At 53.3% G+C, this 15545-nt stretch overlaps 1 protein-coding gene across 3 annotated transcripts in view; it reads left to right on the top strand.

The window, feature by feature from the left end:
- The first annotated feature begins 2025 nt into the window (after positions 1-2025).
- The window catches only part of ASTN1 (astrotactin 1), a 53073-nt gene continuing 39553 nt past the window's right edge, over positions 2026-15545 (top strand). Inside the window, exon 1 of one of the 3 annotated variants that reach the window (XM_057427049.1) lies at positions 2026-2384. In XM_057427049.1, coding sequence (XP_057283032.1) covers positions 2102-2384 — 283 coding nt within the window. In that variant the 5' untranslated portion in view covers positions 2026-2101. The remainder of the gene's footprint in view (positions 2385-15545) is intronic. The other 2 variants (XM_057427051.1, XM_057427048.1) reach the window with 2 other exon arrangements.

The raw sequence follows: 15545 nt of genomic DNA on the forward strand, positions 1-15545 counted from the left end.
CGCACCGAGTCCCGCCGCTCTCCGCGGGCGCCGCCGCCGCCACCAGATAATATATGCAGGGGCGGCAGCCAATAAAAGGCGCCGCCGGCCTCCCCGCGCCATCCCATTGGCGGTGCCGTGCTCGGGGCGGGGTGGGGGACACGCGTGGAGCGGTCCCGGCCCGGCCCACCCACTCCGCCGCGGGGGTCTCCCATCCCCGCCGGCCCTTCCTGCTCTCCTTCCCGGCCCCGGAGCTGCGCGCCCCGCAGAAGGGCCGCGTGGGCCTCCCCGCGGTGCCCCGCAGGGGTTGCAGGCTAGAGGCCCCGGCAGGGCGCTGGCGTCGTCTGGACTTCAAAGGAGTCGTGGTTGTGCCAAATTACCCCATCATATACCGGTAAATGATTCACGAGGTTCGGGATGTGGATGTCGTGCATTGGAGCAGTCAGCAGGAGGACGTGGTTGGTGGCGCCGGATTTACCGTTCTCTGCTGGTTTAAAGTGTTTTACTTATCTGTATTTATTATTCACGCCTCCTGCCAAGCCCCTTGTTTGCTCCTCTTTGTGCAGTGTTAGATGTTACAGGGGCACTGCTCTTGGAGATGCTCCTGTTTCCAAAAGTCAACAAGGATCTTCTTGGCGACACCTTCTGAGTGTCACACCTTTTTTTTTCATGAGTTTAATGAGTTTGTATCCCCTGGTGAGAGAAGAGGAAGGAAAGGGCCTGGTGGAGACCCTCAAAGAGATTTTCGTGTACCCCTTCTAGGGCCATGCCCTGTCCTACAAAGCACTGCTGCTCATTTTTCCTGATTTTTCCTGTTTATTCTAATTGATTCTGCTGGCAGCTGCAGCCAGTTGGTGCTGGAGGGGGACTGCGTTGCTGAAACATATCCTGCTACATTCTCACTCGTTTATGTTTAGTTTGATGCTTGGCTCTTTTTGTTAAAGAGGCTGCTATTGGAAATGGATCATTTCTGGTGAGAATAGTTTTTCTTTCCCAAAATGCGGTGGGTAACTGAGGGTTATTATAAACCAGAAATGGGTCGGGAAAAGCATCTATGCTTGGTGTGTTTAGGATAGAGGCTCCCCTCATGATGCCCATACTAGGGCATGTTAAGCTTCACGCTGGCGTGAATGAGGGAGGAGAAATTTGGGAAATTCCCCGCGGCTTCTGCAAGGTGAGGAGGAAGCTCTGAAAAAGAAAAGATATTGCAAGATTTTTTTGAAGTAAGATCTGTCTGCTGTGCGTGGTGTCCTTCGGAGGCATCAGGTGGGATGGAGCCATGTCCTGCACAAGGAGCTGGTGGGGTGGAAGCTCCAGTTCTAGGGCAGCGCTGTCTCTACACCCCTCTGCTCCAGGGATGTCAGACGGCAGGAGAGAGCCTCCAAGGGTGAAAACCAGACTGGCACGGTCGTGTGTGCCTGTTGGACTAGGCCTGGGCTTTTCATCTGACATTGGGAGAGGAGAACATTTAACACCAACATTTTGTCTGCAGAACTATAGGTGTTTACAGGAAGGTTTGATGGTTGGGCAAGCTGTTGGTGCTGCTCTGAGCTCACTTAAAGAGAGTGAACATAAAAAGCATTCAGTGCAAAAAGAACCAGCAGCTTTGGGGTTGGCCCTTACCCTCTAATTTTTATTTATTTTTTTTATTCCCTCCCCCAACCCCCCGTATACACAGGTCTGGGGGCTTTGGAAATCCATGACTTCTCCTGGGATCTTGGAGGTTGGTGACTTCTGGGGCTTTTGGGTCTGTGACTTCTCGTGGGATTTTGGACATTCATGACTTCGGAGGTCTGTGATTTCTCCTGGGTGGGTACTTGTAAGTTACTTTCAGTGCAGAAGGTGTCAAAGGTAGTTGGGTTGGGTCAGGCAGCTCCGGCACCTCTTCTGCCACCGCATCGCTTCGCAGCCCGCACGGTTTTCCATGGGGGGGGGTAAAAGATTGGAGAAGCGGAGGAAGGGGGAGGCGCGGGGCAGGGGAAACCGAGCACAGCCGTGCCGTGCCGAGCCGCGCCGTGCCGTGCCGTGCCGAGCCGCACGGGGAGGCGCCGGGCCCCGCGTCCCCGCCCCTCGCCGCCGCCACCGCCCGCCCGGCGCTGTGAGCGCGGCGCGGGGCTCCAAGATGGCTTTGGCCGGGCTGTGCTCCCTGCTCGCCGGCTGCTGCCTGGCCGCGGGCAGCGGCCCCGCCGAGGCAGCGGCGGAGGCGGCGGCCAAAGAGCTGGAGTGCAAGCTGAAGAGCATCACGGTGTCGGCGCTGCCCTTCCTGCGGGAGAACGACCTCAGCATCATGCACGGCCCCTCGGCCGCCGAGCCCAAGCTGCTCTTCTCCGTACGCAACGACTTCCCCGGCGAGATGGTGGTGGTGGATGACCTGGAGAACACGGAGCTGCCTTACTTCGTGCTGGGTGAGCCTGCGGGCAGGGCCGGTGCGCGGCGGGTCACCTCCCCTCCCGGCGGCGGGCCCCGACCATCCCCGGCTGCGGGGCTCCTCCCTGCGGCACCGGCGTGCGGGTCCCCTGCGGCTTCTCAGCCCCGGTGCCGGTTCACCCTCTGCAGCATCTCGGCCCTGGCCGTGACACCTGCTGCCCTGCTGCAGTATCTCGCCCCCGGTGCCTGTTCACCCTGCTGCAGCATCTGGACACTGGCAGCAAGCACCGTGCTGGATGCCATGGAGATGCTGCAGGCCTGGGGTGCTCTGTGCATCCCCAGGTTGTCATCTGTAGGGCTTGTTCCCTGCTGATTGCATGGCCACTGGTGGCTTGTGCTGGCAGAAGGCCCACAGTCTGCTTCTGGTGTGCCTGGCTGGAGGTAAGGGTTTCTGCTTTGTCCACCCCTGAGCAGAGTCACTTTTCCTTCAGCCTGGTGGAAAAACACTCCAGTGCCCAGCATTTCCCATCCTACCTGTGTATACTGACTCCAGTGTTCCTGCTCTGAGGTTTTAGGCTTTGGCCTGCTCATATGGTCCAGGTGGTTCCCACCTCCTCTAGCCAGGCCTCTGCATTTCACCTACTGCCTAAAGCTCATCTGCCCAAATCTGGTGGGCTTTTTCAGTTCTCTTCCACAAAAAAAAAAAACAAACCAACAATTTGCTCCATTTTTTTACGCTGGGATCTGAGCAAGGCCTCTGCCACTTGTGAGTGGGGATCCTCCCTGCCACCTGGAACAAGTCGCTGAGATTTTTAATTTTTAGTGACATTGGTACACAATACCAGTTTCCTACCACTGCCTGCACGTAACCCCCTGCCCTGGGCAGATGTTACTGTTGCTTTCCTAGCAGCCCCTCAGTGACTGTGAACACCTCCTGCAAGCCTTGTCCATTTGCTGCTGCTCTTGTGGCACCTCGGGTGCCCTTTGCAGTTTTTAAAATACCACCCTTGTCTGAATGTTGGTACGAAAATGAGGCACTAGTGTGTTGCTTTGTGTGGCATTGCTCCTCTGTGCCACCCTTGTGTGCAAGCAGAGTATAGCAGTGGCCCTAACCTGGTGGGTTGGGTCTTCTCCCCAGCGCTTTGTCACTTTCATTCATCTGTGTGCAAAAAAGCCCCCGATCCTGTGTGCTTTGTGGGCTTGGGGCAGCGCTCACTGCTGCATGGGCATCCCCCTTTTCCCATGGGAAAGACAGAGACAGGTGGGGGCTTTTTATGCTATAGGTGGGGAGGTATGTGGGAATACCCTGGGCTGGTTCGCTCGAGGCCGGGAGCTGTGTAAGGAGGGGGCAGTAGGCTGCGTGGCCCCCTTGTCCCCTGGTCCAAGCCCCGTGCTGCGGGATGCTGCGGCGGAGGCCGGAGAGCGTTGCTGTGGCAACAGGGCGGCAGCGCTGCAGATGCAGGGGGACTTGCAGGCATGGCCGCCAGCCTCACGCCACATTGATGCCCCAAAGGCAATGTGAGTGCGTATTCTCCTGACTCCCTTGGGTCTGCTCCCATCCCTGATAGGCCCTGGGATGCTGCCGGTGAGGAGCAACTGGGCAGGGATGTGTGGCTGTGATCTGGTGGGGGTCCCTGTGCATAGCCCCTGGCTGGTACTGCAGGGATTTTTCCCATGATTTTCAAATCCATGAGGTGTGATATGCTGGGCAGTGAAAGAAAAGACCTGACAGACCCTGTTGCACCCAGGACTTAAACTGATGATGCTGGGCAGGTGGCTGCTTTTGCCTTCATTTCTTACCACCACCAGGCAAGCACAAGGATGGATGGTTCTGTGCCGGTGCATCCTGATATTCCTGTGGTGGCCAGGCTCTCCCGGGTGTTGCCACCAGGGACATCGGTCCCCAAAATCCTGTGGGTGCATGAGACTGTGTTGGCCCTGGCACTGAAGGGTTTGGCCTGTGAAGACATAGAAGTGGTCCTAGTAAAATTTTCCCCACCTGGGATGCTGGGGCTTGGAGCTGGGCTGGCAGGAGGAGGCACCTTGCGGGCCCCCTGTTTGCCAGGGTTTTGGCTTGGTGATTCCTAGGAAACACCTCCCTCCCTTCTATGAGACAAGGGCTTGCTTGGAAGCTGACCTGGCAACTTTACCATGTGTGGGTATTATTATTATTATTGTTGTTGTTTTTGTTTTCATCCTTTGTCATGTGTGGGTGTTGTTGTTGATATTATTGCTATCCTGGGCATTGCTTTTGCATGCAGAAGCCCTGGACTGCATAGAGTCTTGCGAGCATGCTATACTCAGTGGGGACATGGCCATGTCAGGTCGAACTGGTGTCAGTGGCTGTTTGTGTTTCCACAGGCCCTCGTGCATGGGTTGGAAAGTGTGTTTGAGCATTCTTCTAAGAACCTGGGTTCACACGGTGCTGATTTCACCACGTCTGTCAATACCCAGATCCATTAATTGTGCCCACCTTGTTGAGTCTGAATGCATAATAGTGTGTCAGAGTGGTGGATAATCTGCACACCCGTGTCTGTGCTTCTGACCCTGGAGTTGGGCAGCTGCTCCTCCTCTCAGTGGCTTTTGGTCCCAAGGCCTGTGGACAGGGAAGGGGCTCACGAGTGGAGGGGAGCTGCCCCACTGGTTGACAGGAGCTTGGACCAGACCCCAAGGTGGTGCCTCCAGGCCAGGGAAGGCCTGGGTTTAGGCTGGGAGCACCATGAATGGCAGGTGGCGATGCACAGGTGCTCCTGGCAGTGGCACCTTGACTCTGCCATGTGGGCTCTTGAGCAACTCCTTTGAGGTCACTCTGTGCCTCAGTTTCCCCCCAGGAGGGTGGGAGCATATGGGGAGGTGGCTGCGGCACTGTGGCGGGGGAAGGGGCAAGGGGAGCAGCCAGGACAGGGTCAGGATTGGGAAGCGCAGGAGTGGTTGGGTGTCATCCCCCTTTGGCTTGGCTGTCTCCTCTAAACTTCCCTAAATAATTCAAGTGGTTTCAAGCTTGGCCATCATTCACAGAGACTGGTGTATATGATTTCCTCTGCCTTGGTGGTACCCCGCTGCCATGGTGGTCAAGCTGGACATCCTTCCAATGTCAAGGTTTTTCCCCCAGCAAGAGATGTGCGGGGGTCTTTGGAGAGCCACATATGATGCTTGCTAAAAATAAAGTCCCAGGGGTGTGTGTTGACCTGGGCACCCCAAAACTGGCTGTCACTTCCGACCCTGATGAATTGCTCCAGTAACATAACCAACTGAATGGTGAGTGTGGAGGTTGTGGGCATCCCCTCGCTGCTGGTAGGTGGTGTGTCGGGGACTCTGATGGACCCCTCCATGCCAAGCTCTGCGGGGGTTTGCCTGTGTCAGTGGGGATGATGGGGACCTGGGCAGTCTCCTGCCTGAGGGTCTGCAGGGGGTGATGGGAATGTCACGTGGGGGACCGGCATCCATTGCCTACACGCATTTGCTTCTGCTCAAGCTGTGGCTTGGTGGAGGGCTCAGGGGGATGCACTTGCCTTGATCTGCTGCCCACAGCTTTAGCTTTGTATTTCTCTTTACCCAAGAGAGTGAGGCGTTGCTTGCTGCTCACTTCCCGTGCACCATTCTGCTGCCAGAGGCAGGTGTGTTGGGTGCATTGGTACTCAGCCCAACCAAACATGCAGACCCTGCAGCTGATCCCATGTTCCTCCAAAAGCAGAGGGATTTGTGGGATTATTACCCCTCGTGTGGGAGGAGGGAAGGCACTTGGGCAGGGCTTTCATCTGCTTTGTAGCTCCCTTTGCTAACAAACAGAGTGTGTTTTAATTGCACTTGCTCCTGCCTTGTACATGTGCTGCCTCTCTGCCCGTGTTTGCTCAGGAGCAGTTCAGCACACGTGGTCCCCATGTGTATTGCCTTTCAAGCTTGTACCCATAAAAACCCACACTGTTTTATATGCATGTCCTCAAAGGGACTCTGATACCATCCTCCTGCTTTGCTGTGGGTTATTTTCCCACCTCCTGAATTTTCGGGAAGTGAAGAGGGTGTGGGAGCAGGGATAGGGCTGCTTGCTGATACGCGTGGGGCTGCCTGCATTTAAAATCACCCTGTTTCATCCTGCTTTAAACCAAGGAAACCTCAATTTGAAATGGTTGCCTTTCATCTCATTTTGTGTTTGTTGCATTAGTTGTATTTTCTCCTAAAGGGAGGCTGCGTCTCACTGGTTGGTGACCATTAAGAAATGCTAATTAGCAGTTCAGTATTCCCTGTCCGCTAACCTTCACACCCCCTTCTTCTTCACTGCTTGGCTCGGCAGCATCCAACCGCATTTGATATGTCATTAACTGGGTTCACACTCCTGCGGGCTGCTAATTTTTCTGGGCCCCATCCTTCGCAGGTTATAAACTGGCAAGCAGGGTATTTATTAGCATCCTGGCTTCCTGTGGCCCCATGGGCTTGGCGGAGATTTGCGATGCAATTAAAGAAACTCATGAAAGACGGTGCCTTTGACTCCTTTGCCTTCTCTGTAATGAACAAGGTAGTTGAAAAGTGAAGTCTTAAAATACCTTTTTGTGTGTAAAGTCGACTTGAGGAACTAGAAAGCGCAGCCGATGGGTCGAGCCCATGCTTTCTGGGCTCTGGATAATTCGAGGTCCTGAAATACCAGAATTTTGATGTCCTCTTTCTGTTTCCTTGAGTTTGGTGGAACTGAAGGAGCTTTTCCTGCCCCACCAGTTTCCAGCCCAGCTGCTGTGCCCTGAAATGGGGGCAGCACAGCCCCTCATGCCCCAATTCCCCCATTCCCCATTACCTTGAAGGGAGCCTTGGCATCAAAGGATGGTAGAAGGTTCTTAACTTCAGTGACTTTAATAGATTATCATAAACTTGGGCTTTAATACAAGCTGTCATGATTTCAAATTATCTTACTTTTAAATTAAATAGATTCCTTTTTAAATACAAAATCAATTCTAATTTTTTAGAGGGGTGAGATTTTTCAAAGGCACGGAGGAGCTGGGCATATTTAACTGCTCTGGAATATCTCCTCGAAATATCTAGTCAATTCTTTTTTTGTTAAATCCCAGCTAAGCTCTTGGCTGTGCTGGCTGATGTCCTGGCCTAGACTCCCCTGGGTTAATTGTGGGATAGCATGGTGGGTTGTGGAGATATGAGACAGATCACTGCAGTGATGTGGGCTGCTGCTAATTGGGGTGACGGGCCACCAGCATGCCTGCCCACCCTGCCTCTCCTTCCAGGCTGCACAGGGAGACAGTGAGATGTGACATCCGTCGGCTCTCATCCTCATCCCACATGTCTCCCCACTGCTGTGGACTGTGGGAGGTGTGTCCCCCCCATCTGCCCTCAACCCCCAGCTCCTAAATGTCTCCAGAGGAGGGAAAAAGGAGCCAAGAGGCTGCAGGACTGTTATCCCCCTTTTCTCCCACTTCCACATCAAGTGAGAAGAGTGTCCCATTGGTTTTTGGTTGGGATTGCTTGGCCCTACTCATCCCACCTGTATCTGGGTGCTGGCTGGGGGTCCCAAAACTGATGTCACTCAGGGCAGCTCTCTGTGGTAGGAAAGCGGTTCTTGGGTCCGGCTACCAGTCCCTGGCTTGACTTAACTTCCAGGGGAGGTGGTGGCACCCTGGCATCACTCCCAGAGCACCCCTTCCCCATTACATGTTGCTGTCTCTCAAGACTGGGGCACAGCAGAGGGCTACAATGGGGCTGGTCCCACCATGGGACCCACAGCATCGCTCCAGTATGAACCTTGCACCTGGAAATAGGTGTAATGGTGAAATAATGGAGCAAATATTAAGAAATTCTTAAGTACCTAGAGAACAAATGAGTTAAATTATACCAGAGGAGCTCAATTGCCTTGCTTAGATTGATTGAATTGCTAAATGAGCCCGACTAATGGAATGGAGTGGATATATCGGACTTTTACTCAAGATCCTGAAATAATTTCTCTAATAAGATTGTGAGCCATTAATTGAACTTGGCTTTGATCCTGGACACTGTCGCATGCACTGAAATCCGGCGCTATGATCTATGTTCTAATGTGCCTGGCTGAGAGGGTGGCCACCAGCACCTCCCCGCTGGGTGGCTTGGAGGGTGGCCAGGAAGTTCACCGGGGGGTCCCAACACAACCGCAGCAGGGCCTGTGGTGGTGAAGGGACCCCAAAACTCCCTGTCTCAGCTGCCCTCCTTCCCCTTGGCAATACCCACCCTGGTAGTGGGGTGTGCTTAATTCCCCTCTGCTGCCAGCAGCTGATTGCCTGGCTGGAGTCCTAAACCCAGTTCCCATTGCTATGGGGAGAATTTGAGATGGATGCCTGGGGTTTACATCTATTGCAAATCCAGGCATGCCACCTTCTTTCTGCATCTTCCTGGAGTGGTTGCTGCTGCTGCTGGTGGGACATTGTCAGTAGCATCTAGAGTGCTGTGGGCTGCCTGGTCTGCCATGTATGATGCTTCCCACCAAGGCCTGGGGCCTTGCAGAGCTTCAGGAAAGCAGAGAAGATCCTGGCCTGGAGCTCTTGGCAGGATAGGACACTCCCATCTAATAGGGTTTGAGTGCAGCCTTCTGGTGGGACTATGTTCCTGCCGTTGCTCTTGGCCATGCAATGGAAACCTCACCTCTCCATATTCCTTTTCCAGCTGAATGATGAGGCCAGAGTGGATGAGGTGATCTGCTCAGACCCACTGAAGCACTGAGAACACCCTCACGCCTGGTCACCCTCCTCCAGGTGATAGAGCCCAGCACCAGCTTCAGCTCTGATCAGGGGCAGCCCTTAAAAACCAGAGGCTGGGATGGAAAATGCTGGAAGAAACTTTGCAGCATCCCTGGGAGGATCACAGGTCCTCCATGGCCAAACTGGTGGTGACCGAGGCTCAGAAGGGAGGCACAGGGTTCACATTCCCATCCTTAGGAACACCTTGCCCCATGCTGCATCCATTGCTGACCTGCTCTCTTACTGGGAGCAGAGGTTTTGGTGGTACGGCGGATGCAGAGGCTCTCTTGTATGTTTTTTCTTAAGAAAGGAAAAAATCCTAAGGAATAGGGATTTTGTCTCTGGGAACCCGTTGCCACAGCAACCGTGCATCCAGCTGGCTCCAGCGGCAGCAGGGCTGAGAGGGGATCTCACTGACCCAGAAAGCAGTGGGGGGAGCGGCCGTGGGGCTGCTTGGTATTTCAGTGGTGGGTTTCCAGGTCTGGCAGCACCAGGCAGGGTGGGCAGGAAACCAATGCTCAGCCAAAGGAGCAGTGTGGGTCCTGGCCCCCTCTTTCATCTGGATGTGCAGATTGATGCTCCCAGCTCTCTTTATTCACTCCCAGCCCTAATTTCTCAGACTGCATCCAGGCAGGGATGCTCATGCTCACTCCTGTTCCCGCCTTGAGACCTGTCCCAGTTTTGGGGACCAGACTGCCTGTATGGGTGCTCCTCAAGGACCCCCAAGGCTTTGCAGCATGCATTGCCCTCCTGGAGTTGTCTGTGGTCCCCGTGGTTGAAGAGACCCTCGGGCAGCCACACACCTCCCTGTTGCTGCTATCTCACCTCTGCCCTTCCCATGCTGGTGGTGTTTGCTCCTGGGCTGCATCCCATTTCCCACCAATATTCTATTCTACTCTATTCTGTTCTATTCCAGTCTATTCTATTCTATATCCTCTTTTTAAAAAATTATTTTTAAATGCTTGCAGGAGGCTCTGAACTCATCTGTCTTGGAGTTCTGCTGCAGAGTGGTCCTTCATATGAAGGAATTTTTGCCTGGTGGGATTAAGGCAGCCTCTGGATGGTGACGGCTCTGTCGTTAACACTGGTGTCCTTTTACTTGCAAATTTCTGGTTTCTGGCTTCTCTGCAGCCAGCCTGGCTGTGGCCGGCAGCTCACCTCAAGAGCTGCACTCTGGAGGCTGGGGGATTTCTTCAGATGAGGAAAGATTTTTGATTTCCAAGTTCTGGCTGCCCTGCCAAGGCTTAACTCTGGGAAAGCACCAGAGAAGAGCTGGTATTTCTGATCCTGTTTTGCTGCCCTGCAGCGAAGGGACGATGCTTGGGATCAATGCTCACCCCGTGGCACTGGTACTGGGCTCTTTGGGGTCTGTTCTGGGATGTGGTCTAAGCTGACCACATGATTTGCTTTGCTATGGGGTTTTGTTTGCTAGTGATGGGCTTAAGCAGCGGTCTGAGCTCTCCACTGTGTCTTGTCTGCAGAGCCTGAGATCTGCTGAGGATTTATAATTTAAGGGGTGTAAAGAATCTTTAAGGAACCCCCTAGCTGGTAGTGGCACATCAGTCACAGAAGGTTTAGGTCTGTGTTCCCCATGCAAGAGGAGAGGCAGTCCTGGCTGGCGCTGAGGCATTTCAGTAATTAGGAGGACTAACGAGCATAACAGAGCAAGCAGCTATGGGGGATACAGAGAGCTGGCTTTGCTCCCAGAGGAAGCTGATCCAGCTGAAAAGTAACCTGGTGGAGGAAAGGAGTTGGAAAAGGGTTTAAGAGAGTGGCAGGAGGTGATAAGGAGACCCTGGTCGTGCCCTTGCTTGTGATTGGCCCAGCAAGGGCTGTGCTGTCTCAGGAGCTCTCCCCAGATCAGGTCTGTGGTCCAAGAGAAACCATCGCCTGGCTGCAAACGCCTCCATCCCCATGTCTTTGGGATGGAGGTCTGCCTGATGGACAGGGGAAACTGGGTGCAGGCAGCACATTGACCTTGGGTTCTGGGAGCAGCACCTCCCAAGAGTGGGGGTGCGGTTCCTCTAATCCCAGCTGCGATGTCACCGTCACAACACACTGGCTGCCTGGGAAAGCAGATATTAGCAACCCTGAAATATCCCAGAGACAGGCTCTTGTGTGATGGGAGACAGTTGCCATGGAAACCTCCTTCAAATAAAAAAAAAAAAAACCAAGGGAAAAAACCTCCGAAATTTAAAGCAGCCCTTGTAGCTCAGAGGAACTGTAGACCTTATTATGGGTTTTGGCACACCCTCTGCCCCCCCCCCCCCCCTTTTCTTTTATTTGCTCCAGCTAAAAGCTCCAGGAGACAAGGCAATTAGTTTGAACATCCCAAGGGGAGCGAGAGAGGGAGGGCACAGTGCTGGAGACCAGCTGCCTAGGCTGGTGGGCTCCTAGTACTTCTCTGTGTGGGTGCCCCGTGGACACCCAGTGCCTTCTCTTAATGGGATTTCTCCAACATGGAGGAAGAAGCAGGGTGTTTTTTCAGAAGAGGTGGGTTAAAATTTAAAAAAGCCCCTTCCTAGCGTTGTAGGTGGAGGGCATGGGGGGTGGGTTGGTGCGAGCAAAGGATTCAGGGCATTGCAGGAGGAGTGAGGATATGGGAAATGAGTACAGGGCACAGCTCCAGGATGGAGGCAGGTGGCTCAGCACAGGTCAGGGTGATTTGTGTGTATGTGTGTGGCATGAGGAGGTAGTGCCTTTTTTCATATCAAAAAGGGCAGTGTTCTGGTTGGGGGGCTCCTGTGGGGATAGGTTGAGCTGTCCGGCTTCAGTGGGGAAGGGGAGATGCCTGGGAGACAAGACATCACACTCACAAATTTTCTTGCCAGGGCCAACTTTGTAGCTTGTGGCGCCAGGGTCCCAGGAGGGCCAAGTCCAGCACAGAGCAGAGTTTAAATTGCTGCGGTGCTCTCAGCCCATGTGCTCCCCTAATAATGTCCCCAGTGTCTGTAGCCCCTGGGAAATCTCCTGGAAATGTCAGGTTTGGATTGTAGAGCCTGCTGTGCTCGCCACTGCCCCGAGCTCTCCCCAGGCTCCCCTGGGCGCTGCTTTCATGGTGGTGGTTGTGCTGGTGTGAAGCTGTTTTCCCATCCGAGAGGTACACCTCCCCAACTTTTGCTTTATTGTTCAGCCAGAAATAGCTGGGCTCTGGCTTTTCCCACTTTGGGAGAGCTCTGCAGAAGGGCAGTGATAGGACTTGAGAGCCATCACACTGCAGGCTTTCTTGCTGGCAAAAGGGACAAGCCAGGGAGTTTGTCTTTGCAGACATGACAGGTATGGCCTGGGAATTTGGGGGGAATTATAAATGTCTCTGCTGCCCCATGAGTGGGGAGCTGCAGGAGTCCCATCCCAGCTCATGCCAAGGAGCACCTTTAGCTGGGCTGGGATGTGAGTCCAAGCATCCGCAAGCAAGACAGTGCTTGAAATATCCTTCCAGGGTAAAATCAAACCGATTTTATTAGCTGCTCAGCAGAAGTTGTTCTCTTCCCAGGTGTGCCATGCTTCTGGCATGCTCAAACCTGATGGGCAGGAGAAACAGCACAGCCACCTTTGTGGATGGTGGCAACGCCTGTAAGGCAGGGAGGGGAGAACATCCCGTGCATCTAACACACTTAGTCAGCTTTGGATCCTGCTTCCAGATATTTTTGTTATCATGTTTCCCTCTTTCCTTGCTTGTTGAGCAAGGCACATCACTGGTTAACAGCAGGGGCACTCAGCCTCAAGCTGCCATCTGAGCATCCCTCAGCAGTCCCCCCATGCCTGCCACCACAAACTGGGGTGAAGAGGTGTTACATAGAGGAGCTGTGAGCTAAACAAGGGATAGAGGTTCCTGAGATGGACATGGTGCATGTCTCCCCACGGGATACTGGTGACATGGTCAGCCTGGGCTGGGTCTGGCCTCCTTGTAATTAGAACTCAGCACTGGGGGACGAACGGTTTTTCATGTGCTGCGGGATGAAAGGCAGCGTGCATGTGAAGCACAGCCATGCCAACAAGGTGGTGCAGGGAGGGCAGGAAAGGATGGTGGTGGTGGTAAATACAGGAACTTGCAGTTACCTGGTGCTCATAGTCTGGCAGAGCTCTTTGCTCTTGAGATGTGAAAAGGCAGCTCATTCCTCACCTTAATTTAATTTTGTTTGCTTACAGAGATGCTGCTTATTTGCTAAAATGGGATGCTGCTTCCCTTTGGCAGAGGGGGAGAAAGAGGCAGCAACACAGAAATCTCCTAGTCATGGGGGTGCTGTCCTGGCTGGGGTGGCCTTCGGCACTTGGCTGGCCAGAGCATCCCAGCTTCATCCCTTTTTTCCCAGCCATCTCAGGTTTCAGCACCGGACTAAGAAAACCAGTAGGTTTTCCTCCCTTTTATTTTTGTCCATGAGAATGCAAGAGCACTTTCTGACTGTGGTTGTGACATGGGGATTTCTTTTTCCCTGCCAAGGGGGTGAGCCCTGCCTGAAAAAGCAGGCAGGTAAATACAGGCAGGGCCATACTGCTGTGTGATTGCGTTAAAGCTGATGGGCGCTGAAACCAAAGAGCGGTGTTACATAATTTGGACTGCAATGCAGAAGTGCTTGCTTAATTTTTAATTATCCAATTGCTGCATGTATGTAGTGCTCGGACTGGGAAGTGGGGCTGGCCCACGGGCACGTGCAAGGGAGCTTGGCTGGCAGCGACAACGGGAAAGCCTTCCCTCATGTTCCTGTCCCTCCCAGCATGGCAGGAAGACATGCATTCCAGTGGCACTGACACACACAGTAGGAGCAAGGCTGGGCTGCAGCCGCTGGGAAGGTTGCTCTGCAGTCACTACAGGGAGCAAGGGGTGTCCCATTGAGCCGTGGGAGGACGGATGACAGTCTGCAAAGGTCTTTGAGGTTTCTCGGGCTCACAGTGTTAGATAAAGGGAAGACACTGTGGTTGCTTTGCATCCAGATTTCCTGAAGCTGCTGGTAAAAGAGCCTTGAGTGCCTCCTGGGGTGGGTTTGTTGAGATGCAGGAGAAACAGTGAAGGAACTGTTGTAGACCTCAGCTGTGAAGCACTGTTTCTTCCCCTCCCTATTTCTCCCCCTCTTTCAAATCCCCGCTCTGCACTTTGTGTCCTTCCTACAAAGGCAGCCACCTCGGAGCACCTTAGGCTTCAAAGTTCCCAAAATAACAAAGGTTAAAATAAATTAAAAAAAAAAAAGAAAAAAGAGAGTTCCTACAAGATCAAGTCATTGCCCCACTTGCACCTGGGCTCAGAGCTTCAAAGTGGCTGCAAAGAGCCCCCCATAGCATCCATTGTAGGGCATCTCAATGCTCAGGTTCCTGTCTTTGTCTTCTTGAAGTCACGGGAGTTTTTGCAGCAGCCAGGATAAGGCCACAGGTAATTGCATCCATTGAATGTGGTGGGGGGCTTACTGCTTTTGCTGCCCATGGGGGCAATCTGGAGAAGATTACTCATGGAGGAGAGGGACATGGTGGTTGTGGTGATGGGCAGGTTCGAGCAGGTGAGATTGGTGTCCCCTGATCAGGCAGGTGGGCAAACAGCTCCTTTCAGGAAGGCTCCATGCTCAAAGTGGTGCTTTGTGCCTCTGCTGGCTCCATTGATTTATATAGATCATCAATATGACAATTATATACACCTGCAGATTTAATTACCTCCATTTTTGCCAGGCAGTGACAGATTTATACCTCTATTCAGTTCCTGTAAATCTGAAACAAGCTTGACTAGACCCAAAAGCCCTCCCATTGATCACTACGTACTGGCTGGTCTCTGGCCCTCTTGACAAGCTCTTCCTTCAAGAGTGATAAATTCAAGATGCACAGTTGACTTTTTTCCCCTCCTACTTTTTTTCTTTCCTTCGTTGTATTTTTTTTTCCCACACTTCTTCCTGTTATCTTTCAAAGCCGTTCCACAAACTTGAACATGGGACTTGAAACCAGGTAAGACCTAAGCACTGAAGACTTTATGACATTAGGCTGCAGTCAGCACCCCACGCCTGCCTTCTGTGTTCCAGTATGGGGCCACTAGCTGGGAGTCATCCTGCTACCAAGGCCAGCATCAGTCCCTGCAGAAGTGGGAGGAGGACCACCTCTTAGAAGGCGGAAGAAGGAAGTTTTGGCCCCGCTGGTAGCAGGAGAGTGGACAGGTTTATTTTGGTCCTGTTTCACTTCCTGGGAGGGCCACCTGATCCATCCCATGTCCCAGAAGACCAAAAGGTCCTGCCTCTTCCCCTAGGAGATGAGGAAAGAGCGGTTGCACTCATTTCCTGTGCCAAAATAATGTCTAATTTGCCTGACCTCTTGGCCTTGGCACAACAGGCACTTAAACAAATTAGTCTGCAGGAGCAGGCTGAAGTTTACCCTTGAAGTGAAGTCCATGTCATCACTGTAATGCATCCCCCTCTCCTCCCCCTCCTGTCCCACCACTGCCGCTGCCTGACCTCGCCTGTACGATATGCTCCAATGTCTTGCTAAGTGCCTGGCAGATGGGCTGGAGTGGCTGGCCAT

Source organism: Pezoporus wallicus, unplaced genomic scaffold, assembly GCF_028554395.1.
Source record: "Pezoporus wallicus isolate ANWC-B61680 ecotype Strahan unplaced genomic scaffold, APGP_CSIRO_Pwel_v1 scaffold_7107, whole genome shotgun sequence".
Classification (NCBI taxonomy): Eukaryota; Metazoa; Chordata; class Aves; order Psittaciformes; family Psittacidae; genus Pezoporus; species Pezoporus wallicus.